Source organism: Thalassophryne amazonica, chromosome 2 (assembly GCF_902500255.1).
Source record: "Thalassophryne amazonica chromosome 2, fThaAma1.1, whole genome shotgun sequence".
NCBI lineage: Eukaryota > Metazoa > Chordata > Actinopteri > Batrachoidiformes > Batrachoididae > Thalassophryne > Thalassophryne amazonica.
The window spans coordinates 47,866,382-47,893,547 of NC_047104.1; the positions used below are offsets into that span (position 1 = coordinate 47,866,382).

The 27,166-nt window shown below is 40.9% G+C and overlaps 1 protein-coding gene across 2 annotated transcripts in view; it reads left to right on the top strand.

Annotated features, from left to right (window-relative positions):
* The window catches only part of adamtsl7 (ADAMTS-like 7), a 149,650-nt gene that overhangs the window by 33,787 nt on the left and 88,697 nt on the right, over positions 1-27,166 (top strand). Inside the window, exon 1 of one of the 2 annotated variants that reach the window (XM_034185772.1) lies at positions 20,085-20,255. The exons of the other annotated variant lie outside the window; for it this stretch is intronic. Coding sequence (XP_034041663.1) covers positions 20,184-20,255 — 72 coding nt within the window. The 5' untranslated portion in view covers positions 20,085-20,183. Of the gene's footprint in view, positions 1-20,084; positions 20,256-27,166 lie in introns of those variants that run through there. 2 annotated transcript variants of the gene reach the window in all.

Sequence of the window (27,166 nt, forward strand, 5' to 3'; positions counted from 1 at the left end):
ATAAAAAGGTTAAAATTCAGTTTGTAGCAGAACATGATAGTTTATGATAGCATTCTCTTTGTGTCCAGCAGAGGGCAGTACAGCATCAAACAGCTCTTCCTGTGAGTGGAGTGAAGTGAGGGTCAGAAGATGGACCTGATCCTCCTTTTTTGGCCCAAAGCAGGAGTTCTGGGTTCTCACTTTGGAGGCATATTTACATTACTGACCTTGTATTTAATATATATCATAAAAACACTCTTGTGAGCTGTGGAGACCAGACTCTGTGTGGACTCTCTGTTTGTAGCATGCTGATAATTGGCCATGTATTCATTGTTCTGGGTTGAGTTCAACATTCTTTAGATCAGGGATTAGCTGCAGGAACTGTGTTGGATTCAGAGTTCATTCCCACTCGGCCGCACTGACCCCGCTGGATTTCCCATGAACTCTAATCCAGCAATAATCTATGCCATATTACAACTGAATTAAGACAGAAAGCCCCCGATCTCGCTTTTTGGCCTCGATCGGTTTCCCACTCCTAATATGGATGGTGTGGTGATGTTTCACATGCGTGAGGGTGGACACTTATTACTGATGAAAACAGAAGTTTGGTATATGGAAAAAAAGGAATTACAAAGAAGTATTAATCTTATGGAGATTACGTTTTACGTACCTGCTTGTGATTTTTCGGATTTAGTTTTGACAGCTGGTCCAAAGAGTTGATATGGACATTCTGCAAGGATACATCTACATGGTAAAGTTTAAGGTCAAATCAAAGCACCTCTCTCATCGTTGAGGTAAAAACAAGGGTTGAATGAAAAGTGATGCCTCCAATAAAATAACTTGTGTCAGGAATGTTTTAAGGAATGAAACAAAAATTATCCTTAGAATTTGCACTTCAATTACACACCCTCATTGTACAACATAGTTACCAGAATGCACACAACTGAATACATTTCCATCAATGTTGAACAAGCTTAGTGAAGCCATCATGGAAAACTCCTCCTTCTGTTTCCGCAACCAGGTCCTGGCTCCTCTCTGAATTTCATCATTGGATTCGTAGTGATTTCCAGGAAGGTGTTCCGTCATTTTAAGGATGAGATGGAAGTCACATGACACTAAGTCTGGATTGTATGCTGGATGTGGTAATGTGTCGAGTTTCAGATTCCTCAGCTCTTCCATGTTGGTGTGACAAGTGTGTGGCTTAGCATTGTCATGTTGCAGCAAAACGTTCTCATTCTCCCTTCGAATTCTTTTTCTTAAAGCCTGGAAAGTCTCTACGTATGTAGTGAGTTGAGTTAATTGTTGTCCCTTGTTCCAGAAATTCAATTCAATTCAATTTTTTGATGGTATGGTGGATTTTTGTCAATCACACGATGACTGCTGTGCTCACTGTCATTCATTCCTTCCTGAAAATTAAAAAATAATTTCTTGTAAATGAACCAGTCAAAGGTGTGTTGTCACTCAGAAGCTTGATTGCGATGCTTTCATGTGATTGGAGTTGTAACATGATGGTGGTGCTGGTTCTGTACATAACTTTCCCCTTATGGGTAACAAAATCCACAAGACAAACATGGAGTATGCAATAAAGTGTAAGTCAGTGACACCTACTCTGACAGAAAATTTTGGCTGAAATACAGAGACGATGGGTAATGGAAATACTTTTGGCCCATAGACCAGCTGCCTTGACTTCTGTTGTAATATGTGATGCCTGATTCTGTCAGAAACTAAGCAGAATGGTCCGGGTACTGGTTAGGTCTTGGATGGGAGATGCATCAGGGGCTGTGCCTGTTTCTCGAGGTAAAACTGGAGTTGCATCAGGAAGGAGTGTAAACCTGCCAAATCCCAATGCAGGTCTGTACTGGATCTGTTGTGACCCTGAACAAATGGGGACAGCCCAAAGTAAAAAAAAACAAACCCAAATGCCTTGACTTAGTTTGTCATTTGCACAAATAGATTTTCTGTCTCCAAATTAAATACCTCGAAATTTGAGCAAGTAAAGGCACACATACAGAATGAATTACAACTCATACCAGAGAACACTGATTACCACTGATTAAAGAAATAATTATGAAGTCGTACGAGGATCTGTTGAAAAGTTTTGCCTACATTGTGATTATATCAATAATAAGCAAGATAACGAAGTGAAAGTGGTGCGAGAATAGAATTATTGACTATCGTGATGGCAAGTGGTTCTCACCTGCAATTTCAGGCATGCTCACACTCGCCTTCGAAGAAACATATGCACACTCAGAACAACACATCATAGTGACCCTGATATTCCGGGTTTACCTTCACATTCATGTTTAGATGATATGTTGGATATTTTGTTGAACACAAAAGGTCTAATCTCAAGCATTACTGATTGTATAACTTCTCTCAAGAACAAAACCCTTTTAAAAATCAGAGGATTGGGTGGATGAACTGGGAGAGGACATCAAAGAAAACATGTGGAACAGTGCCCTACAAAGAGTAAGTGACAGCTCCTCTTGTGCTAAATTAAGCATAATACAATTCAAGGTAGTGCATCGTGCTCATTTTTCCAAAGTAAGCAAGTTATGATAGATGTCACAATACTCCAGCCAACTTAGCCCATATGTTTTGGTCATGCCCCGTCTTAGCTCCCCATTGGTCCTTTATTTTTAAAATGCTTTCAAAGGTGCTTAATATCAATTTGAAATCCATTGCAGCAGCTGCCATATTTGGTGTTAATGATAGAAGACGTACAATACCACATGGACATGAAAATATAGTTGCTGTTACAACGTTGCTTGCATGGAGAAGAATACTTATGCATTGGAAATCCAAAAACCTGCCTAACGTATCTTTGTGGTTGAGTGACCTCATGCAATTTATACAGTTGGAAAAGATAAAATACTCACTCAGAGGCTCAAGAGACAAATTCTTCTCCATCTGGGACCCGGTGTTGACATATTTGGAAGAACTCAAAGCTCCGCCTAATGTAATTTAGTGGCAACCTTCTTCTTTCTACAAGCCCCAGTATGTCTGCTCATCAGCAGCACTGGACATATTACTATTTATTTGTTTTTCTTTTATTATTATCTCTTTATTTCCTCACCTTCATGGATTGTAAGTTTGTCGTTTCTACATTTGACAGGTGTCAAGTATTACTTGTCTGATAATCTGGAACAGTGTCCTCCAAGTTTTTTTTTTTAGGGAGGTGGGAGGGAGGGATGGGTGCGTGGTTAAGTTCATCAAGTTCATTTTGTGTGTGTGTGTGTGTGTGTGTGTGTGTGTGTGTGTGTGTGTGTGTGTGTGTGTGTGTGTGTGTGTGTGTGTGTGTATGTATGAAAAAATGGAAATGTCAGTACATACTCTTATTATTTTGTCTAAGAACATTTCTGAATCAGAATAAAAAAAGAAAAAAATGCTGAACTACGTACATGGATGTGCGATTGAAGGTGTTGTTATTAAATTCTTCATGGCGTAGGGTTGTACAGTCATCGATGAATGACTGTCAGTACAGTCAGGAGGTGAGCAAAGAGTTTGAAGGGTGAAAATCCCGCCACGGCTAGTCTGCATGACCAGGCCTGTAGTGGGAGCCCCTTAACAGCCACAGATATGCTGCATTAAGTGCTGGTGCGATGGAGTAATCTTCAAATGGCAACACTGTCCACTCTGACTAACATGTAGACACTTTGCAAAACCTGCACTCTCGCTTGAAACAGGTTTGTCCTGGTAAAGATGCAGTTATTCAGCATGACAATACACCACACACAAGTTGAGAAACACAGGATGCATTGCAGTGGCTCAGATCTTACCACACCCATCATACAGTCCTAATCTGGCGCCCGCTGGCCGTTTCCTTTTCCCAAGCTGAAAGAATACCTGAAGGGACACAAATGATGCAGAGGTACAAGCAGCTGCTGAGAGAAGATATGCAATTTCTTTACCGACCGGATATAAAAACCTGTCTAGTGTTGATGTATGTGTGTGGAAAGGGAAGGCCACTATGTGAAAAAGTAATGACACTGCCAAATAGAGGGCATTCCGAGCTTTAAGCAGATATGCAATTCTTGTGAGTATCTTGACTGATATTGAATTAATCGCATAGGAGGCAAAACTTTTCACCCAACCCTCGTAGTGTATTATGAAGGGTGTTATAGCTACGAGGTGCGATTGAGAAGTTTTGAGCCTGACCCAGAAAAAATATGGTGTGGTTCTCCATCTTTTGCATTCTGAAAACCAACATTTCTCAACATTGCACCCAGTGAGTCTAAACTTCACACATTCTTGAAAATCCTTGGTTTCTTAGAATGCAAAAGATGGAGAACCACGCTCTTCTTCTTCTGGGTCAGTCCTAAAACTTCTTAATCACCCCCATATCAAATGAAAAATACAACTATTTTTGCTTTTATGTTTTTAAGTTTTAGAATTTGAGCATCTGTTGTAGTGACAAACTGGTGCTGAATGCAAACAAAATGCTGGCTCTGAGTACCACAGCACGTCAGCCAACAGCACATTAAATAGTAGAAAAGAGTTCAAAGATTATGTTTAAACACCATGAAGAGGATTTTCTGACATGTGCTTACGTGATGAAGTCTGCTGTTACCTTTCGGGGACAGTTTTGCACTTTGTGAGGTCCATGATAATGATCCCAGACCCCGTCATGCTGCATGAATAATAATCCTCCATGGTCCATTTGACCTTTGACCCATAGTACCACCTCAGCTGTTTCTGTGGGAGTAACACCTTTAAATTGGCCTGTAAAATCAAACATGTTAGTCAGGTTTTACAACATAATTAAAGAGGTGTTTGAATGTTCTCTTCACACCTGTTGGTTTCAGACTCACTGATTTTGTCTGAGAGAAAATGACGTGACTTTCTCATTATCTGAGTTGCACAATCAAACATACTTCTCTGTCTTGCACTTGTTGATATGAATGATTTCTTTTGGATGAGTAGAGGAGCAAATTCAAAATCCAGCTGAAACTACTTGAATGGGGTCTCTCAGTTCAGGTGAGCAGTGAAATAAAAGCTCCCTTTGTGATGTGGATTCCACTTAGCTGCAGCTTCTCACCCTGTATAAAAAGGAAATACATTTGAGAAGGGTGTGTGTGTATTTTTAAAGGGTGATCACTGACCACACACTCCTCTGCGGGCTGGCAACAGAGGGACCAGCTCAGGGTAAAATCTGTCTACCTCGCGCTCTTGCAGTATTCTAGATCCAGCAGCTGGTTTGCATGACAATAAAACGAGGAGAGTCAGATATAAAATCTGAAGGTTAAACATTGTCAAAATAAATTGTACTTTACTGAATGATGATTAAGATGTATTCTATTCGATTTGGTATTGAAGAAGAAGACTGCTACTACTACTACCAGTACCAGTGCTTATCTCTGGATTCCAGTTCATCACAGGTTGCTTTAGCAGCCAAGGCCAGTACCCATTCATAGGGGGTGGACTGAGACAATGCAGATGAAGTGTCTTGTCCAAGAACCCAGGTGGCGTGACTGAGGTGCATTTTTCCATGTAGAACTGGACTTTGCATTGGCTTTAACATTTAGATCCCAATGCAGATGATCTATACTGGATCTACTGTGCTGGTCTCAAGGAACCAGGGCTGCTGAAAAACAAACAACATGAATACAGGTGAGGGCCAGTGAATCTCCCATTTTTGGCCATGTGATCTTTTAACATCTAAACTAAAATAAAGTCAGATAGGCTTGTCAGTTTGCTTGTGGAGCCTTTTGCTTGTATCAGGGTCCTGTTGGCCATTTAAGGCCACTGTCGCTTGTGAAAAAGACATGGTAGCTGATTGTCTCAGTTTTGGAGTAGATTTCATGGATCTGGTGGTGTTAGTTGGTCCAGGGATAGGCTGGTGGCTTTTCCAGGGTGTACACTGCTTTTTTGGAATAGGTTCCAACTCCTCCTCTCACCGTTAACTGGAATAAGTGGATTCAGAAAATAATGAATGAATGAATGACTGGCCATGTAAGTTTATCATACTCCGTTTGTCGGCCAAAAACATTTTCTGTGTGACTGCAGTTTTGCTACACTTCATGTTTCTTTTTGATGTGTTTCCAGCACACTGATTATTCCTCCCTCCACATCCTGTCTTTGACATTTGATATGTTGATTTCCTTTGAGTCGTGGCTTTATGCTCGAGGGAATCGCTGGAGTAGCCAGTTTTGCTTCATTTTATTCTTAACCTTGATGTATTAAAAAGTAAATTTTGTTGTATGTACCATAGGTACTTAAGTGAGGAGCAATCATACGTCTTTCAGGCTGTTCTATTCCAATGTCTTGATTATCTTGGTTTTATTCTGTGGGGAAACGGTTAAAAAACAACACCAACATAAGCATTAGTGTTCTGATCTTCCACTTCCTGATGATATTTTGGCAGTTCAGCGCAACATCTGATTCAGTGCCTCAAATATTAGTGTCAGCAGAAAAAAAAGAAGTATTTTGCAACTCTGATCTATTTATTGCTGAGCTGTTGGCCTGAAATGACCTTTCACCAGACTGTGCTCAGATGAAAGATATTTACACCACAGAAAAAAAAAACTGTGTTTGGGGGGGGGGGGGATATTCTACAGTTGTTTTGCTATAAAGTAAATGGCTGTTATAACATTATTGTGAATTTTAAATATTAAATATACTGTTTACATGCTGTATGGTTCTGTATAATCAAGTTAGCTGTTGCTCTCTTCTTAAGTAAAGCCTGACAGACTTCTAATTATGCCTTTCCCATACATCAGGGGTCACTAACCCTGCTCCTGCAGATTGCCTCCACTACATGTTTTCCCAGTAGTCTTGCTCAACCCACTTAAATAAATTAAGTCCGGTCTGCTCAGCCAATTAAGACCGAGGAAACGCCAGACCTGACTAATCATCTGCAATTGCGGCAGATGTAAATAGACCCTTGCATATATACATGGTACGCTTTAGCCAAAGATAGTTTGTGCCAGATTCCTACCTGTAATCCAGCCACCATTATATAGGTTCAGCGAAATTGAACCCAATGTAACCAAACGTGTGTCACATAGACTCACAGAAATATTTACCCTAACTTTTAAGAATTATGTAATTTTATTACATGACAAATTCCCATTTACTTTTTTTTTTAGATAGTTTTAATACAAACCTAACAAATAAACCTTACATGATGCATATTCATTAATCCTATTTATTTGAAATGCATGATCTCAGCTTTATGTATTTAGTATTAATAAAAAATTACTCTAAATCAATAATAATGAGAGTATTTATTTAAAATACATAAAGTATATTGTTTGAATTGCATAATAATTATGTTACCTATGCCATTTATCTTGTATAGGTGACATTATTATTATGCAATTCAGACAATATGCTTTATGTATTTTAAATAAATACTGTCATTATTATTGATTTAGAGTAATTATATTTTATTAATACTAAATACATAAAGCTGAGGATTATGCATTTCAAATAAATAGGATTTATTACAGTAATGAATATGCATCATGTAAGGTTTATTTGGTAGGTTTGTATTAAAATTATCTTTAAAAAAAAAGTAAATGGAATTAGTCATGTAATGAAATTACATAAATCTTAAAGTTAGGGTAAATATTTCTGTGAGTGTATATTCTGAGAAATGTAACAGGGTTAGAATTTGCTTTTGCCTTGGGTGGAAACTTCCTCTGTAAACTACCAGTAGTTTGACGTAACGTTCTAAGGTTGATCGCTGACCTTCCGGCTAACTTCAGACGACCCATTCCTTGCTTTTGCCTGCAAAGAGAGTGAGGGCTGGAAATCCTAAATTCTGAGAAATATAAAAATTACGCAGACAAAACATTGTGTTTCAAGGGAGGATAGTAATGAAAAAGTTCACTTTAAAGAGTTGGCTAACTATATGGGATTTGTTTCCTTAAAACAATTTGGAATGGTATTTCTATGAGTGTTTTTACTTCTCAAGAAAGCAAAGTGTTGGTACTTTTAATATGTAAAACAAAGCAACAATGTAATCATACTCCTAGTTTTTTTGAGCAAAGTTGTCATTATTCTGACCATTACTTGGATTTCAAGCTCTCTATTTGTATCACCTCCCTTTGCTGCATTGTGCCATCACAGTCAGTTAGCTCAAAACCATGGTGTCATGTTGGTGATCAAAGGTATAGTTTCTGGTGAACGCATCAGTGAGACGATGATAAGTGAATTCTGGTGATTGACAGCAGCTTCTTGGTAATACTGATGTAGAACAAGCTGTGCAGAGACCTGGTGGTTTGCATGCAACAGTTTGGGTCTCCTGTCCAGAGAATCCCAGTGTCCATCCATAAGACAGATTTATAGCATACATCGTATAAGGCTGTATTTTTAGCACGTACCGGTGACTGTGGTCTTCCTCGGATGGCTGCTTGCAGCAATTGGCTGCTGTCTGGGTGGCTGTCAATTTAACAGACATTTGAGAGTGACCTGAGCTTCAGTGGTGTGTTTGGAATGTCAGTGAACTGGAGCCGCCAATGTGTGGTCAACACTCGGAGTTTAAACCCCATCGTAAATTACAACTTTATCTGATGCCATCTCACAGCATGAGGCCTCCAACTGGTGTATAAAGATGTCCAAGCAGCAATAAATGAGTTGACATGGGACTCATCAAATATGCTTGTCTTTTGTTTTGTTGGTTTTGTTAAACTTTACAACAGTCACTGAGATGAGGAGCTTGGAGGTCGGCCACAGGCTGCACTGTCAGTCAACTTGCACAGTTGTTACACGTTAAAGAATCACTTCAGACATAAAGATAATGACCGTATTAACCCTATTTACACAAAATCCTACTTTTGGGTCATATATAATTGCTTTCAGTGTTACTCATGTGGTCTACATGGTGTAAAGCGTCAGCATGAGTAGCAACTGTTTTTTTTAACTGCTGCAAAAGCATAAACATAGGTATATTTTACTTTTTGTCAGACTTTCACGCCTTCTTGTATCACTCAGTTGGTCACAAGCCTGCAAATTGATCAGAACAGTGGGCATTTCAGAACAGACATGTCATAGTCTGGTCTCAGGTCAGGTTAGGTCAGGTCACAAAATGCACAACATAATGGAACTGCCTTGGGGCCTGGCAGGTACCCATCCAGGCAGAAAATCAGTCTGTACTGACCTCTTGAAAAGTAGCCCTCAATCAGCCGTAGCCAGGTGAAATTTGGGTGTCCTCTTGGCCTTGTGCAGTTGCTGGGGCCCTCAGCAATGCACACTGGAAACATGCCACATGGCCAGATTGTCTTAGCTGGTGTTCCCTCACAATGCAAGTGATACTCCTCAGATCCAAAAAGCCCTGGTACCAAGGATATGCAGCCATCAGCTTAGGTCACTGATTAGCATCCAAATCTGATAATCATACAGGAGAAGCAGAAGACTGGAAGCACCAGTACCGTAAAGACCTGGACGTGTTTTCTCTAGCATAGGTATTGGCATTGTCAGACACATCTGGCAAGGGTCCTCTTGACTCCATAAAGTCTTCTCAGGCTTCTCTCAATCTCAAAAACCCAGGACCCAGAGACATCAATCAATTCAATCAATTTTATTTATATAGCGCCAAATCACAACAAACAGTTGCCCCAAGGCGCTTTATATTGTAAGGCAAAAGCCATACAATAATCACAGAAAAACCCCAACGGTCAAAACAACCCCCTGTGAGCAAGCACTTGGCAACAGTGGGAAGGAAAAACTCCCTTTTAACAGGAAGAAACCTCCAGCAGAACCAGGCTCAGGGAGGGGCAGTCTTCTGCTGGGACTGGTTGGGGCTGAGGGAGAGAACCAGGAAAAAGACATGCTGTGGAAGAGAGCAGAGATCAATCACTAATGATTAAATGCAGAGTGGTGCATACAGAGCAAAAAGAGAAAGAAACACTCAGTGCATCATGGGAAAGTCTAAGTCTATAGCAGCATAACTAAGGGATGGTTCAGGGTCACCTGATCCAACCCTAACTATAAGCTTTAGCAAAAAGGAAAGTTTTAAGCCTAATCTTAAAAGTAGAGAGGGTGTCTGTCTCCCTGATCCAAATTGGGAGCTGGTTCCACAGGAGAGGAGCCTGAAAGCTGAAGGTGTTGTGTGTTGGGGGGGTGTGGCTGGACATTTGGTGTTCTTTCTTTTCTTTGCTCTCCAGGTGGTATGCAAACTGATTTATTGTCTGTGGAGAAGGTGCTGGCAGAAGAGTCCTTCACCCTCATCAACGTTATGTGCAGCACCTGTGCTCACGTGCAACCTTAAAGACTTTCAGCTGAAGCAGATAATGAGATGGCGTTCTGCATTTAAGCCATGTGTGATTCAAGCAGAATTGCCGGGAACTCGACCTTGTGATGTTCGTTTGTGAGACGCTGAGGACCGCGCCTGGGTTTGACACATCGTGCCTGTGAAGGAGGAAGGGTGAGGGACACATGCTGTCAGCACACATCAGAGGTGATTAATTGTTTGACTAATTGTTGATAGTAACTTGGTATTTTGTTACGCAGTATATTTGAATTGTGATGAGAATTGTGCAGCTCGCTTCTCACTGCCGTGGCGTGCGGACTGGTGATCCTCCACCTGTTGTGAGAAGCTGCTCATTTACATAAAGCTTAAATACAGACCTGAATGTGTTGCTGATAGTGTGTGCCTTTTGAAGGATATTGGTTGTAGCTGCTGACTTACCTCACCTTTTCTATCCTTCGCAGAGAGTCGGTTTGTCATGTCCACCTGGGGGGTGTTTGGCGGTAAACGTGGATCCAGAAGCGCCGGGCCTCGATCCTTTTAGGCGCTGGAGAGCGTGCCAGCCTTCACTCCACCAGACTGACGCATCTTTTGTTCATACACTTTGTTATGCACCAGAGGGTGGAAAAATAAATTGTTTTGTTATTGGAACCGCTTTCTGGTTATTTTAGCGCTGGGTTCCATCAGACGCAGGTCCGCTCCTCAACCCGCGTCGACACATAACAGAAGGCTCTGCCTCCCATTCTACTCTTAAAAACCATAGGAACTACAAGTAAGCCTGCAGTCTGAGAGCAAAGCGTTCTATTGGGGTGATATGGTACTATGAGGCCCCTAAGATAAGATGGGACCTGATTATTCAAAACCTTATAAGTAAGAAGAAGAATTTTAAATTCTGTTCTAGAATTAACAGGAAGCCAATGAAGAGAGGCCAATTTGGGTGAAATATGACAGAGACATGAATGTCACTGTCAAAAATAAATGTCTTGATAGTGAATGTCTCGACAAATTTGACAATAATCTATTATTGGCAGTCGACACCACCCAATGAGTCAAGCGGGGGAAGAGCACCACCCAGCAAACATCACGTAAAATCAAGTGCTTTCCCTCGCAATTGTCATTCCCATGCTGTTGCAGCCCAGTAAGCAGTGGTAGGCACAGTTCCGATAATCCGATAACCAATGATTATCGAAGATAATGTTTTCATTATCGGATTATCTATTCAGGTAACTTTAAAAACCATTATTGGACTAATTATCTTCCAGTAAATTTTTGTCAGATAATTTTTAGACTGTTAATGTGGTAAACAATGCTGAACAGCTACAAATATTCATAAAATTTAAAATCAGTTGAGCACCAACCTGTTAAATGTTTCTTAGCAGATGTGTAGTTCTGTCTTCTGCAAACAGAGGAGAGCTGCTTCTAAAAGAAACTGCTCTATCCTCTGCAGTCAAAGGAGAACTGGTCACCAAAAAAAAACCCTAATTTTTTTTAACCCTCTGGGGCTGACGCCGTCGTATACGATGGCTAAGACCAAGCTTTACTAAATTATAAATAACTTTTTAATGATATGAGATAGAAACTTACCTTTTTACTGAAACGTTAACTCCACGGACTTTCGAGCCAGCCATCGGCCATCTTTGTACTCCTCATAGAAGCTATGTGATGACGTGTGCAATGTGAGTGTCCAGTCGGAATTGGTTCACCATCACATGGTTTTCCAAAATCCAATTGTAGGTCAGATTTAGATTTACTCTCAGTACGTTCACGACAGGAGAAATGCATTCAGACACTCTGATCAGGCTCCACGGACAACAGCATTAAACTCTAGTGCCTAAAACTCTTGTGAATATATTCTCTGGGTTAATAGACTTGTTATTGTGTTTGCGTTAAATTAAATTCCACGAATCTTAAATATAGCAGACACGGATTATCTGGAATTTGTTTGGCAAGTGTTCATGGTCTCTACTGCCATCTACTGGCCAGTAGTGTTCATGGCAGTATTCGCCCTGAAGCTGGGTTGATATTTTCAGTCACTATACTCAGTTCCAGCTCAAACTGTACGACTGAACCGCATGGTGTTTGCACACGGCACAGTGCGAGAGGTTGGATGCTTGTAGTGTTTCAGCAGCGGGATACCCTCATGACGGACGACCAGAATATCAAACAGGTTTGATTTTCATCTGACCATATGATCGCCGATCATGGGGTGGTCGTGAGAGGTTAAACGCAGCTCGTTACTCCATGTATGCTAAACGATGCAGGACGGTGAATAACCTGAAACTCGGTGCGATCCAAAAATTCTTGCACGAATGAAAAATCAGCTGAAAAAGGGCCAAAACTCGCACAGTACAAACCCAGCTTAAGTACTGAACGTCTGGCATGAGTAGATCATGGCAGTGTTCTATTTATTTTTGACACCAGTTATATCAGACGGTTATCTGATTACAACTTGGCTTTTTTTTTTTTCTTGAAAATGCCTTTTTTTTTTTCCTTTTTTTTTTTACAAATAAAAAAAGGAATATTTTACAAAAGCACATTTATCTGTAAACACCAACACATGACACACATCACATTAGCGTGTTGGTTACATAATGAATGAGTCAACCAATCAGTGTTAGCGGAGGCACATTTTACCCAGAATCCTTTGTGATCTATCTGTGTTTGTTACAAAACTTCAGAATTAGTGCGTTATTCAACATTAAAGATATATGTTATATTTTAACTTTGTACAAATGACAGAATTGACATTAATGGAGTATTCTATTAGTATTCATTTTATTATACACCAAACCATAACTCAGCACTGCCTTATTTTCAAAGACCTCTGCCTGACGGCAGCGTTGTGATTGAGTAGAGAGGTTGAGCTTCGTGGCTCCTCTCAGCTTGCTTCTGTGCTGGAAGCCATGTACTAAACAAGAGCTACCAGCAGGGGGCAGGATGTTCAAAGACAGAAGTGCTGACTTGTTTGGGTCTGTTGTCACTTTTGATGCTACCAGAAGTGATCGTGGTGTTAAACTCAAAATCAGTTTGTTAGTAGTTGCAAGTGTTCCAGAGACAATACTGGAATTTATCGGTATCTGTAACTTCCGATACATTTTTGGGTGGTTTATCGGTTTATCTTTGATAAAGATAACTTTTCAGTTATCTGATTATCTGTTATCGAAGTTAATTTTTTGGTTATCTGTGCCCCCACTGCCAGTGAGGTAGTACCCTTAATCTGCATGGTCTCAGTCACCCAGCTGTAAAATGGGTATCGGTGTCACGGACCGAATGGCTCCCCCTAAAATTTGGTCCACCCTGTCTTCACTGCGCATGCATCATTTTGGAGTGTCAGCAGTATTTCACCAATTATCGCCTTGTTTCGGCTTAAAAACTGCACTCCAGTATCATCTGTCTCAGCAACAGATATTTGAAGCTTTTGTACAACAATCATTTCCACATAATTCAGCATTATTTCATCATAAAAGACAGAGGAAGCGATCAGAGCGCGACAGCTACACGAGCTGCTAGCTGATGCGTTCACTTCACGTCGGTCATTTCAAGCGTCATAGAGTATCGCCTCGTTTCTGCTTAAAACTGACTTTAGAATGATTTAAGAGGTTTTACCTTGTCATCTGATGGTTAATAATAGACTCTGTTTCAGACGAGCTGCTGTGGTTCAAAATGACGCATGCGCAGTGGAGGCAGGACAGTCCAATTTTTAGGGGGACTGTTCTGTCTGCAACACCGGTGTCCCCGACCGAAAGGCCCCCCCCCTAAAAATCGGTCTGCCCTGCCTTTATTGCATGCGTCATTAGCCATTGTTCACCGATTAGCACCTCGTTTCCGCTTCAAACTGCACTTCAGTCATCATCTAATCTCAGCCACAGATATCTGAAGCTTTTACACCTTATAGGGGAGGTGGTGGTCTAGTGGTTAAGGTGCTGGGCTTGAGTCCAGAAGATCATGGTTCAAATCCCCGCCTGACTGGAAAATCACTAGGGCCCTGGGCAAACTTTAATCCCCTGTTGCTCCGGTGTGTAGTGAGCACCTTGTATGGCAGCACCCTGACATCGGGGTGAATGTGAGGCATAATTGTAAAGCACTTTGAGCGTCTGATGCAGATGGAAAAACACTATATAAAAATGCAGTCCATTTACACAACAATCATTTCCACATAAATTCAGCATTATTTCATCATAAAAGAGCGCGACAGCTACACGAGCTGCTAGCTGATGCATTCGCTGCGGGTCGGTCATTTCAAAGCGTCAGAGAGTATTGCCTCGTTTCTGCTTAAAACTGACTTTAGAATGATTTAAGAGATTTTACCTTGTCATCTGATGGTTAATAATCCCATTAATCCATGTGACTGTGATGGTTGAAGAGACTCTGTCTTAGACGAGCGACTGACCTCTGAAATGATGCATGCACAATGGAGGCAGGGCAGACCAATTTTTAGGGGCGGACCATTTGGTCTGCAACACCGGCCTTTCGGTGCTTCACTGCAGTGGAGACAGAGTGAGAAGGCCAATTATAGGGCCGTTCCTGTAAATGTTTGAGACATATGAGAAGTAGGTCAAATTTAGCTGCTGGAAGCGGACCTATTTGGCTAAGTTGCATGTTTGTCTGGGGAAGATCAGCACACACTTGCCTCTGTTGAGGACTCTAGCAGTTGGAGAAGCCCAAAGGGAAGCCTGTGTTTCACTTGGCTGTAGCTGATAGGTGGTTGCTTTCGAGAGGTGGGAATGGACTGGTTGTCTCTCTGGTTGGTTGGGGGTCATAGTGGCGATGCAGCAGTGGGATGCACCAGCACAAGCTCTCAGACATGACCTGATGGCAAGTCAACTATCCTGTATGTTCTTGTGTCACAGTTCAGGGTAGCTCCAGAGTTATAGTTCAGGCTCTCTAATGAGTAAAGCAAAGTTCCTCTGCTGTGAAATACTTGAACTGCTATAATGCACACAGTCGTGTTACTGCAAATTGAGCTCTGCATTACAACATACTAGCAAACAGGAGCTGAGTCCAGATGTTGAATGAATGTGCCGAGGCCACCTGCTGCACTGCATAACTCTGACATGCACGGGTTTGAGATGGGAAGAAATCAGGCGCCAGCAAGGTTGTTTCATGGCTGACCCACTTGTAGGAAACAAAGACCCCGGAGAGTAGTGGAAATTCAGTCTGTTCAGTCTGGCCGCAACCCAACCTCTGGGCGCTTTGCTTCCGTAATGACACAGTTGACAACAGAGGCAGATCAGGGGAGCAGTGAAAGATGTCTGTCCTTTTATAACATTTAGAGTGATGGATGAACTGCTAAAAAGAAACCCCGTTACACGGTGAGACACAGCTGTGTCGTGTTGACCAGACAGATTTCTGTCGCTTAGCTGCTTGCCGTGCACGCTTCTGCCCTGTGTGCACGCGCTGACTCTCTTCCAGCTCAAGCACACCAGATGCAGGTGTGGAGATGTTTGTTTTTGCCACTTTTCCTTGCGCTCTGTGCTTCTGTGTGCTGTCAAACGGCCTCTCATAAAATCAGAATGGTGGCAGATGTGATTTATTAATATTTCGCCAACACGCATATCATTACTAAGCAAATATTTGGCTATCTGCTCAGTGGACTCATTAAATCTCGGAGCGCATGCATAAATCTGATGCCTCGGAGGTAGCAGCTGTTAATTTTTCTGAGGGGAAGTGAGCAGTGTGTATGAGCTGGTGTTTAAATCATTACACATTTGCAGCGTATGATGTGAGGAGAAGGAAATGCTGTATTTTAAAGATGCTTTTCAACACTAATTTAAGGGATCTCAACATAAAACATCATATTTTACGCTATTTTTTCTTACATTCTTTATCTTTTCCCCATATATATATATATATATTATACACTAGACAAGCCCTCCATGATGTCACCCAGAGGTTTTGTGAACAGCTGGTGTAAAGCTCAAATAATGTGGTTCCAATCTCACTGTCTTGGCAGCACCTGACTCTGCAGTCTTGGCCAAACCATGAATAGGTAAAGAGATGAAGCCTGAGCAGACCAGTGTGGACTGTGACCTGGCCGGGACAGTTGAATTTCAAACACCCCTATCATGAAGTTACCACAAGCTAACAGGCTAATCTTTACGAGTGTTTGCTTAATGTGTATTTTGTGTGGTAGATTTCATAACATTTGGCTTTGAGGTAGGCAGTAAAGCTGTTATCGGCATATTGCCTCATTAACCGTGGTGTAATAGTGGAGCTAACATCACCAAGCTCTCAACAGCTGCTGATATAGTGCAAACATACAAATTAAATAATCTCAAAATTTCACTCAGCGGAAATACTGGAGCACAGACTTCTTAGATGGTCTGTTCATACAATTAACCATACAGCAAGTACTATTATTGAGATATTTGAAAGAAAATGCTCAGAAGTACAAACAGTTGAATCCACAGCAACTAGTTCTGGCAACACTTGCTGTTGCTCAAAGCAACCACACCCCTTATTATTCATAGCTTTATAGCTTGAAGTAGCTTAAACTGATGAGTTTGATAAAAATTCATCCCCTGTGCAGTTATCATGAACAGGCAAAGTACTTATAGGGACCAAACCTGTTATTTGTACCTTGATGTAAACATGTTTATTTCTGGCATGAAGTTGGACATTTTAACTTTGGCTTCTATGGGGAGTGACTCGCTTTTGGAGACGACCTCAAGCAGCTATTCAAGGAACTTCCATGTTAGTTTCATTTTTCAGCATGTTGCTGTGTTGTATTTTTCTTGTCCCTCACTGAAAGCAGGCAGACCAGGTAGCTCAGGGAGCTAACAGTATGTAGACCTGGCTTCTATTTCTGTTTATGCGATTAAAAAAGGCCAGTAAAAATATTTTGCATAACATCACTTTTAAAGGGAATGCTTGTTTCTTTATGTCTTTATTTGCTGCATCCTGTTGTGGTTTCTGTATGCCACTTGCAAAAATAAAGGTTTTTAATGCCTGTTGATTATTTCAGGTCTGTGCTTGCAGAAATTTCTCTGTGCAGAAGCAGGTCACAATATTTCTGTTGCACTTGGCCTGCCACTATAATTTTATGAGAAAACCAACTGTTAAATATGAGGGTTATGAGTGCACATGTTACGTCACTGTATTCTGGTGAGTTGGAGCTTAATGTTGTGGAAACGGCGGTAGTGCAATAGGAAAACCTTACGAAGCATCGAGTTCTTTGGCTACAGACGTGCTTCCAGCGTTGCTAGGTAGCAATTCTTTGAGTTGTTTCATGGAAGAATTTTATTTGATTTTTATACATTAAAAATATCAGAAACATGTTTTTTTTTCTTCTTTTATTCAGGATGTGAGGTCAGAGTGGTGTTAGATGTGAGCATGGCAGAGATCATCTTTCCGTTTAAGTCTTTGTGTTCATAATTTCCTCACAATTTCAAAGAATAACTTTACTAACTTATAACTTTGTTATAAGTTAGTATAAGTTGAGAATAACTGTTTTTACTACCCATATCATGTCAGAATGCTGATTTCTGACAATTTCTTTAAAAAATGGTAAAATTTGTTGTTTTTTAAAGTTAATTCATGAAAGTCAACAAAGGAGCTGCCCCTGGAGGTGAAAATTGGACCCATTTGGGAAATCGTTTGAGTTATTGTATTTTCTTTTGTTTTTTTGATTTGTTATGTTAGAGATTTTTATGTTGGTGTATTGTTTATGTGCGTGCTAAATAAAACTCATTCATTCATTCATTCAAAATCCCTTTTACACTCAAAATAATTAAATAGCACAGACTACTTTTTAAATTGTTTTCTTTTTTAGTGGTCCAAAATGTGAGGAGATAAGTTTAATTTGTATATTTGTGTAATATACAAGTTTATATCAAAAGGTTGTTCCAGGTGCACTTAAAATCGTCCCCATATGAATCAGTCAATCCAGAATGCTTTGGCGTTTCATCACATTCTCAAGTGAACATATATGCTACCAGTCAAAGGTTTGGACAGATAAATAAAAATAAAGAAGGAAAAAGTAAAATTTTCCAATTTCACTTCTTTAGTTTCATTTATTAAAGTATAACAAATAGACAATTCAAAATTAACAATTAAACACTTGCAACATTTTAAAACTATTCAGTGACCAGTATACCCACCCTTCATTTCAATAACTGCCATTAGCCTTCTTATGTCCGTTTTTTGACTTGTAGAGGATTAATTTTTCATGCAGCGCCAACCACAGCCCCCCAAGGAGGAGTATCATTTTCCCTTACTGTAAATCTCACATCTTACAAGTTCTCAGTAGGGCTTAAGTCAGGTGAGGAAGCAGGCCATGTTGTCATTCTGTCATCTTTGAGGCCTTTGCTGGCTGGCCAAGCAGTAGAGTATTTGGATGCATATGATGGAGCGCTGTCCTGCGTAAAAATCATGGCCTTCTTGAAGGATGCAGACTTTATCCTGTACCACTGCTTGAATAACGTATTTTCTAACAACTGGCAGTAGTTTTGGAAGTTGATTTTAAGTCCATCTTCAACCTGAAAGAGTCCAACTAGTTCATCATTATTATTAGTAGCCATACTAGTACCCCTCCTCCAACTCGCTGGCGTCTGACTCGAAGTGGTACTGTGTGTTCATTAGTGATCCAGCCATGGGCCCATCAAGGGCCACTCTAATTGAATCTGTCTGTGAAACCTTTGACAAATCTTTAGTCTTCAGTCATTTCTTGGCCCAATCTTGATGCTTCAACTGATGAGTCTGGTCCAGGCATGGTCATGTTTCAACCTTTAAAGTGGCCATGTCTCTGAGCTCTGAACACTTTGTGCTTCTGGAAACTCTAGGTAGGCTGCAGTACTGGAATATGATGGAAGTGGAGGATAGAAGGTTCCTGGTAGCGTTATGTCTTGCAACTGTCTATTGAAACCCTGTTGAGTGTTTGCAACAAAAGGATTAACTGTTCGATGATCACGCCTTTGCTATTTAAAGAGTGCTGGGTCCCCCTGAAAGGCATTTTACAGTTATTGACATTTCAGTGATTGTTAAGTCTTTTTGGTCCATTATGCCTGTGGTAAAGCTGCCTAATAATTATGCACACCTTGTTATATGGTGTTCATCAATTTAGGCCACACCCTCCCTCATCACACAAATACATGTCACCTGACAATACTTAAATCCAATTAACTTTCAGGTTTATATAGATTTGAGTTGGAAAATAAGCATAAAAAAATGATAAGGACAAAACCATCATTTGACTAAACTTGTGCTTGCAGTGTGAGAAAGAAGGAAGAATCTGTCTGTCTGTCTCTGTAGCTGTGCATCTGTCATTCCTCTGTCTTTAACTGTATCTGTCCCACTATCTTGCTGTGCTTTTTGTTATCCATCCGTCTGTCCGTCTGTCTGTCCGTCCGTCTGTCTGTCTGTCTGTCTGGTTGTTGACTCGGTACATTTTACAGGGTACATGCTCAAGCTTTTCCAGAGTCTGTGAAAAATGCACAAACTTGTTAATAACTACACTATGCGATTTTTGGGTTCAGAGAAATGTATTCACTTAGAGTTTGACTGCATGTGTCCATATCTGTGTATTTCCTTTTCTGTGATTTGTGGAACAACAGATTGGTCACATTTGTCAAAGGTGAGAAGAGCACACGGAGCCCTGATTGTAAACAGTACTATGACAAATGTAACAAAATAATCTCCTTTAACATTTATCTCTGTTTAGTTTCTCGGCAAATATCTCTTCAGACTTCATCTCTGACTTCAGTAGCTGCTGTGTCTCCCTCCCTCCTTTCACTCTCACCTTCTATTCTTCCTATTCATTCTCTGTCTCTCTCTCTCTCTCTCTCTCTCTCTACCTTCTCCAATAAAGCCTCAGTACCCCCACCTCCCCCAGCTGCACCTCCTCCAGCTCAGTTTACAGGGAGTTTGCAGAGAGCAGCTCTGTAGTCAGAGGATTTCTTTGGCACTCTCAGAGCTGCAGGAGCGAGGAGGCGGCTGGCGGCAGCAGCTACTGGACGTGCGCGGAAAGACTGAGTGACTGAACGCTGGTCTGACGATTCTGTGGCCGTATGACAGAATGCTGGTGGGACCGGCTCTTCTGCTGCTCGTCTGCCTCCACACACATGTGCATGGGAAGCCCCGGTCACAGGTAGGGCCCACGTGACCTCTGTCAGGGCCACAGATTGACAACTGATGCTAATGCAGAATGCATGCACAGCGGATTGCCCAGTCTACCTACACCTGTACTGCATTTACTTCAAACATTTGCTAGAACTACAGCACTAGATATTGCCAACGCTGGTGTAGTCTCTTTGGTTGTACAACTTATTGGACAGCGTCACTCTATCCGTTGGACTGTAAGAGTGGTCCTGTGATCCTGTGGTCCTTCTATTGAGTAGAAGTATTTACAGTATGACTGTTTTCACCATGGCTCTGCTTGCTCTTGGAGCTGTTTATTTTTCCACAGCACATTCACAGACTGCTTGCGGGATTAGATTTCCCTCCGAGTGGAAGACTCAGTGAATCAGGCCTGTCCTGGGACTATAAAGATGTACTTGGAGCTCTATTAGGCATAGACATTAGCTTGAATTAGCTAGTTTTAGCTAACCTGTGTTTGCTAGTTAGTAATGAGGCTGGTGCGAGATGCCTGGGGTTACATGTGTATCCATTTGATATGACTCCAAATGACATGTCTGTCAATTTTATTGAGATGTCTTAATCTTGTTAATGCAAAATATCAAATTAAGACTATCTTGCAGGATGTAGAGTACATACAGTGTCTTAAATTCCCGAACGTGAGGAGCCCCCACCTTAAATGGCTGCATGATAACATCCTCCAGCACAAATACCACACCCATCTCTGGATGGAGCTGCACCTTAAACAGGGAGAAAAACAGAATCAGATATCAGAAAGACAAGAAATACAGTATAATTTGTCAGCATTAAACAACAAGAAAAACAGGAAATACTAAGGTGATTGCCGGCCACTAGCCCTTAGCTTGACTAAAAGACCCAGAATTTAGGTAAAGTTGAGGCCGCGGCACACTCCGTTTCCTAATAAAATGAATTAAAATAGTAAAACATGGTGTGGTACATGTAACAAAGGAAGAGACCGAGAGTTGTTAAACCTTATAAGAGATGACAGCACATTATTGGACTGGAAGGAAAACAAAAAACAAAATGGTAATATTTAGCAAGACTCAGCCATCTACTGCCATGGCTATGTGATCAACAGTTGTCACGAGAGGACAAAACTCAGCAGTTGTTTCCATCACACATGGAAATGTCATTTAGCCATAGTGTTTTGTGATAATCTGAAATATCACTTAACTTTAGTGCAACTTGTAATGGAACACAGCTAGTGTCATGTTTTATGTGTAACATGCTGGGATGACTTAATGAGGTGTCAGATTTTCAAAAGCATAAGCCATCAACACATTTCACAAAGTCACACATGCTGGAAGTACGCTCTCTGCCGCTTTGCATTTTCATTGAGTAATTCTGAGCCTTGGTTGAATTTTATGCTTTTTTAAAAGCAGTCCTCTTATATTCAGATGGGTCTGTCAACCCTGAAGTTATTCATACAAGGAGAGAAAAAACTAGTAGGGCATTCGAATCCACATACCTTCACCACTGCCTCCCAGGCCCCTTTACATATACCCCGTGGATTGGGGTACATAGGAATCATCCCATCTGTCTGTTTGTCTCTTATCTGTCAGTGAGCATTGTAAGCACACGTCACATTCCATGAAGTTGGAAACGCAGAAGAAATTAACACATATTTTAATTGAACTTAATCAAATCTCATAACTGCCTAATACTTGTGCTGTGAGTTTATTGGTTAGTTTTGACTGTGTACCATCATTTCTATTCCTCTCCATGCACACTGCATTCTCTTCATAATATCTCTATAAGCAAGAAAAATATCTGTGTGTGGTATGTGGCTCGCATGTCTCTCTGACTGTTGTCAGATCGACCTCAGTTTCCGGATATGGCTTGTGCATGGCACAGTGATGTGCACCCGTTATGAAAATTTTGGGGATTCATTTTCAAAACCTTTATTTGATATTAAACCTTTATTCTGACATTGTAACATTAGTACTTTCAAGATGACGCCCTCTGTGGCATCTCTGTCCTGCAAAACCTCTTTGTATACAGATTTCCGTCAAAATTTGTTTCCATGTTCTGTTTATTTTGTCATATAAAACCGCTAACTTAAAAAAATAGAAATGTATTTTATGACTTGATTTTGAGATGAAACATGCTCCTCTAAAAACGTGACCCTGTGGATAAAATCAAGTGCACCCTTTCTTCTTTTATGGTGTTAAATGGCAGCCAGCATCCTTGTCGTTGCATTGCTGCCACCTACTGCATCAGTCTATTATAGCAGCACTAAATCCTCTCGATGTGTCCAGTGTCTTTCAAGTATTTAAAAAGCCAATACTTCCTCCTCTCACTTGACCTTAAAGTAGACCTGCAATGAAATAAATGCAGTCAGATCTTTGGACAAAAAAATGACTTATATTTACACAAAAGATCCTTCTGAATGTAGTAAAGTAAATCTGCAAGCCCAGATCTGTCATTCAACGGAGAAATCTTCATTTAAAAATGACAAATTTACAGCTAAAATTTAGCCCTCCGCAAAACTGTCATCCGGGACGCTGCCGAGACGTCAGGGAAAAGACCCTGTCCCAGCATGCATTGCTCGCGCCAACTGTAATTTGTGGATTTACGTCAGTTTGCATCTGCACCTTTTTCTTGTCTTATATGGAAGGATCTACTTTTTTAAAACTTCATATTGTCTTGCGGCACATTTGGTGAGTACACATTTCTTTTATTTGTGCTTGAAAATTATGTTGTGGGACTTTTTCATATGCCGGTTTGATTGAGTGGTGTCACATTGAAAATCTACTGTCTTTCGCCTCTGGTGTTACCGTCACGGGGTACGGAGGCGGGACCCGCAAAGAATCCAAGTTATTAAAAAGATATAAACCTCTCTCAGCAGCCACGGAGCTCTGCGGCTCCGATTACCGAGACGTGCGGCGCTGCGGAAAGTCTGTCCTTGCAGCAATAGGTGTCACCGGCCGCTCCGCATCAAACAGCGAGCGTAGTCTCTGGACTTTTGCCAAGTTGGCTGCATCTCCATTCAGTAGACAGGGACGTGGTGCCGGCTGCACAGCAGACACGGGGGCGATGTGAGTGGCCCGCTTCGGCATTTACCGAGCACGCAGACTCAGTAACCGCAGCGGAGGTAGAGAGCGAGACGTCGGGGAAGAACGGCGCCCGCTGTCGATGTTGCTCGCCACTGATCTGAGCATGCAGAGCTGTATCTCACATTCATTGCAGCTTACTTTTGGATGCTGAAACCAGGATGTCTATAACAGTAACATTACTAACAGATAAAATCAATTTCAATGCGGATCGGACTGAAGGCGGGAGCGCTCAGTCTTCTGCCGGACGTCACTGCAATGACCCGGATGTACAGACAGTTTTCGCTGAGGGTCAAATTTTAGCTGCAAATTTGTCATTTTTAAATGAAGATTTCTCCGCTGAATTACAAATTTGGGCTTGCAGATTTACTTTACTGCATTCATAAGGGTCTTATAAATACATATCAGCTATTTCTTTCTGAGATCTGACCACATTTATTTAAATGCAGGTCTACTTTAAGGCTAAAATACTTCCTACAGAAATTTCTTTCAGGCCTTACAATTGATTTCCTTCAGTTTTTACTCTTTAATAGATAAACCATTCAAAAATGCTGAGATACAGTTTGTAAAATAAATATTTTGAGGGAAAATTAAAACACTGTGTTAAATACTTTACAGCTATATTCACTGGTTATGATTTTTATTATTTACGAGGGCTGTCCATAAAGTATCAGTTTCAGAAGAAGTCGGTTTCAGCATTTTATCCGGATATTCCACTGTTAAAGGAGATTTTTTTAATGAAAGACGTGCGGACGGGTCCGCGCGTCGGACGCAGCCGGCGCGGAGCGGCGGCACAGGAAAAACACCTCCGTGTTGATAACCATTTGTAAAATCCAGGCGGCTTTTGATGGCTTTCAGTGGAGTGAGTAAGGAATGTTTTAAGGAATGAAACAAAAATTATCCTTAGAATTTGCACTTCAATTACACACCCTCATTGTACAACATAGTTACCAGAATGCACACAACTGAATACATTTCCATCAATGTTGAACAAGCTTAGTGAAGCCATCATGGAAAACTCCTCCTTCTGTTTCCGCAACCAGGTCCTGGCTCCTCTCTGAATTTCATCATTGGATTCGTAGTGATTTCCAGGAAGGTGTTCCGTCATTTTAAGGATGAGATGGAAGTCACATGACACTAAGTCTGGATTGTATGCTGGATGTGGTAATGTGTCGAGTTTCAGATTCCTCAGCTCTTCCATGTTGGTGTGACAAGTGTGTGGCTTAGCATTGTCATGTTGCAGCAAAACGTTCTCATTCTCCCTTCGAATTCTTTTTCTTAAAGCCTGGAAAGTCTCTACGTATGTAGTGAGTTGAGTTAATTGTTGTCCCTTGTTCCAGAAATTCAATTCAATTCAATTTTTTGATGGTATGGTGGATTTTTGTCAATCACACGATGACTGCTGTGCTCACTGTCATTCATTCCTTCCTGAAAATTAAAAAATAATTTCTTGTAAATGAACCAGTCAAAGGTGTGTTGTCACTCAGAAGCTTGATTGCGATGCTTTCATGTGATTGGAGTTGTAACATGATGGTGGTGCTGGTTCTGTACATAACTTTCCCCTTATGGGTAACAAAATCCACAAGACAAACATGGAGTATGCAATAAAGTGTAAGTCAGTGACACCTATCTGACAGAAAATTTTGGCTGAAATACAGAGACGATGGGTAATGGAAATACTTTTGGCCCATAGACCAGCTGCCTTGACTTCTGTTGTAATATGTGATGCCTGATTCTGTCAGAAACTAAGCAGAATGGTCCGGGTACTGGTTAGGTCTTGGATGGGAGATGCATCAGGGGCTGTGCCTGTTTCTCGAGGTAAAACTGGAGTTGCATCAGGAAGGTGTAAACCTGCCAAATCCCAATGCAGGTCTGTACTGGATCTGTTGTGACCCTGAACAAATGGGGACAGCCCAAAGTAAAAAAAAACAAACCCAAATGCCTTGACTTAGTTTGTCATTTGCACAAATAGATTTTCTGTCTCCAAATTAAATACCTCGAAATTTGAGCAAGTAAAGGCACACATACAGAATGAATTACAACTCATACCAGAGAACACTGATTACCACTGATTAAAGAAATAATTATGAAGTCGTACGAGGATCTGTTGAAAAGTTTTGCCTACATTGTGATTATATCAATAATAAGCAAGATAACGAAGTGAAAGTGGTGCGAGAATAGAATTATTGACTATCGTGATGGCAAGTGGTTCTCACCTGCAATTTCAGGCATGCTCACACTCGCCTTCGAAGAAACATATGCACACTCAGAACAACACATCATAGTGACCCTGATATTCCGGGTTTACCTTCACATTCATGTTTAGATGATATGTTGGATATTTTGTTGAACACAAAAGGTCTAATCTCAAGCATTACTGATTGTATAACTTCTCTCAAGAACAAAACCCTTTTAAAAATCAGAGGATTGGGTGGATGAACTGGGAGAGGACATCAAAAAACATGTGGAACAGTGCCCTACAAAGAGTAAGTGACAGCTCCTCTTGTGCTAAATTAAGCATAATACAATTCAAGGTAGTGCATCGTGCTCATTTTTCCAAAGTAAGCAAGTTATGATAGATGTCACAATACTCCAGCCAACTTAGCCCATATGTTTTGGTCATGCCCCGTCTTAGCTCCCCATTGGTCCTTTATTTTAAAATGCTTTCAAAGGTGCTTAATATCAATTTGAAATCCATTGCAGCAGCTGCCATATTTGGTGTTAATGATAGAAGACGTACAATACCACATGGACATGAAAATATAGTTGCTGTTACAACGTTGCTTGCATGGAGAAGAATACTTATGCATTGGAAATCCAAAAACCTGCCTAACGTATCTTTGTTTGAGTGACCTCATGCAATTTATACAGTTGGAAAAGATAAAATACTCACTCAGAGGCTCAAGAGACAAATTCTTCTCCATCTGGGACCCGGTGTTGACATATTTGGAAGAACTCAAAGCTCCGCCTAATGTAATTTAGTGGCAACCTTCTTCTTTCTACAAGCCCCAGTATGTCTGCTCATCAGCAGCACTGGACATATTACTATTTATTTGTTTTTCTTTTATTATTATCTCTTTATTTCCTCACCTTCATGGATTGTAAGTTTGTCGTTTCTACATTTGACAGGTGTCAAGTATTACTTGTCTGATAATCTGGAACAGTGTCCTCCAAGTTTTTTTTTTAGGGAGGTGGGAGGGGGATGGGTGCGTGGTTAAGTTCATCAAGTTCATTTTGTGTGTGTGTGTGTGTGTGTGTGTGTGTGTGTGTGTGTGTGTGTGTGTGTGTGTGTGTGTGTGTATGTATGAATAAAATGGAAATGTCAGTACATACTCTTATATTTTGTCTAAGAACATTTCTGAATCAGAATAAAAAAAGAAAAAAATGCTGAACTACGTACATGGATGTGCGATTGAAGGTGTTGTTATTAAATTCTTCATGGCGTAGGGTTGTACAGTCATCGATGAATGACTGTCAGTACAGTCAGGAGGTGAGCAAAGAGTTTGAAGGGTGAAAATCCCGCCACTGCTAGTCTGCATGACCAGGCTGTAGTGGGAGCCCCTTAACAGCCACAGATATTCTGCATTAAGTGCTGGTGCATGGAGTAATCTTCAATGGCAACACTGTCCCACTCGACTACATGTAACACTTTGCAAACCTGCCACATCCTCGCTTGAAAACAGGGTTTGTCCTGTAAGATGCAGTTATTCGCATGACATACACACACACAAGTTGAGAAACACAGGTATGCATTGCAGTGGCTCAGATCTTACACCACACGCCATCATACAGTCCTAAGCTGCGCCCGCTGGCCGTTTCCTTTTCCAAGCTGAAGAATACCTGAAGGGAC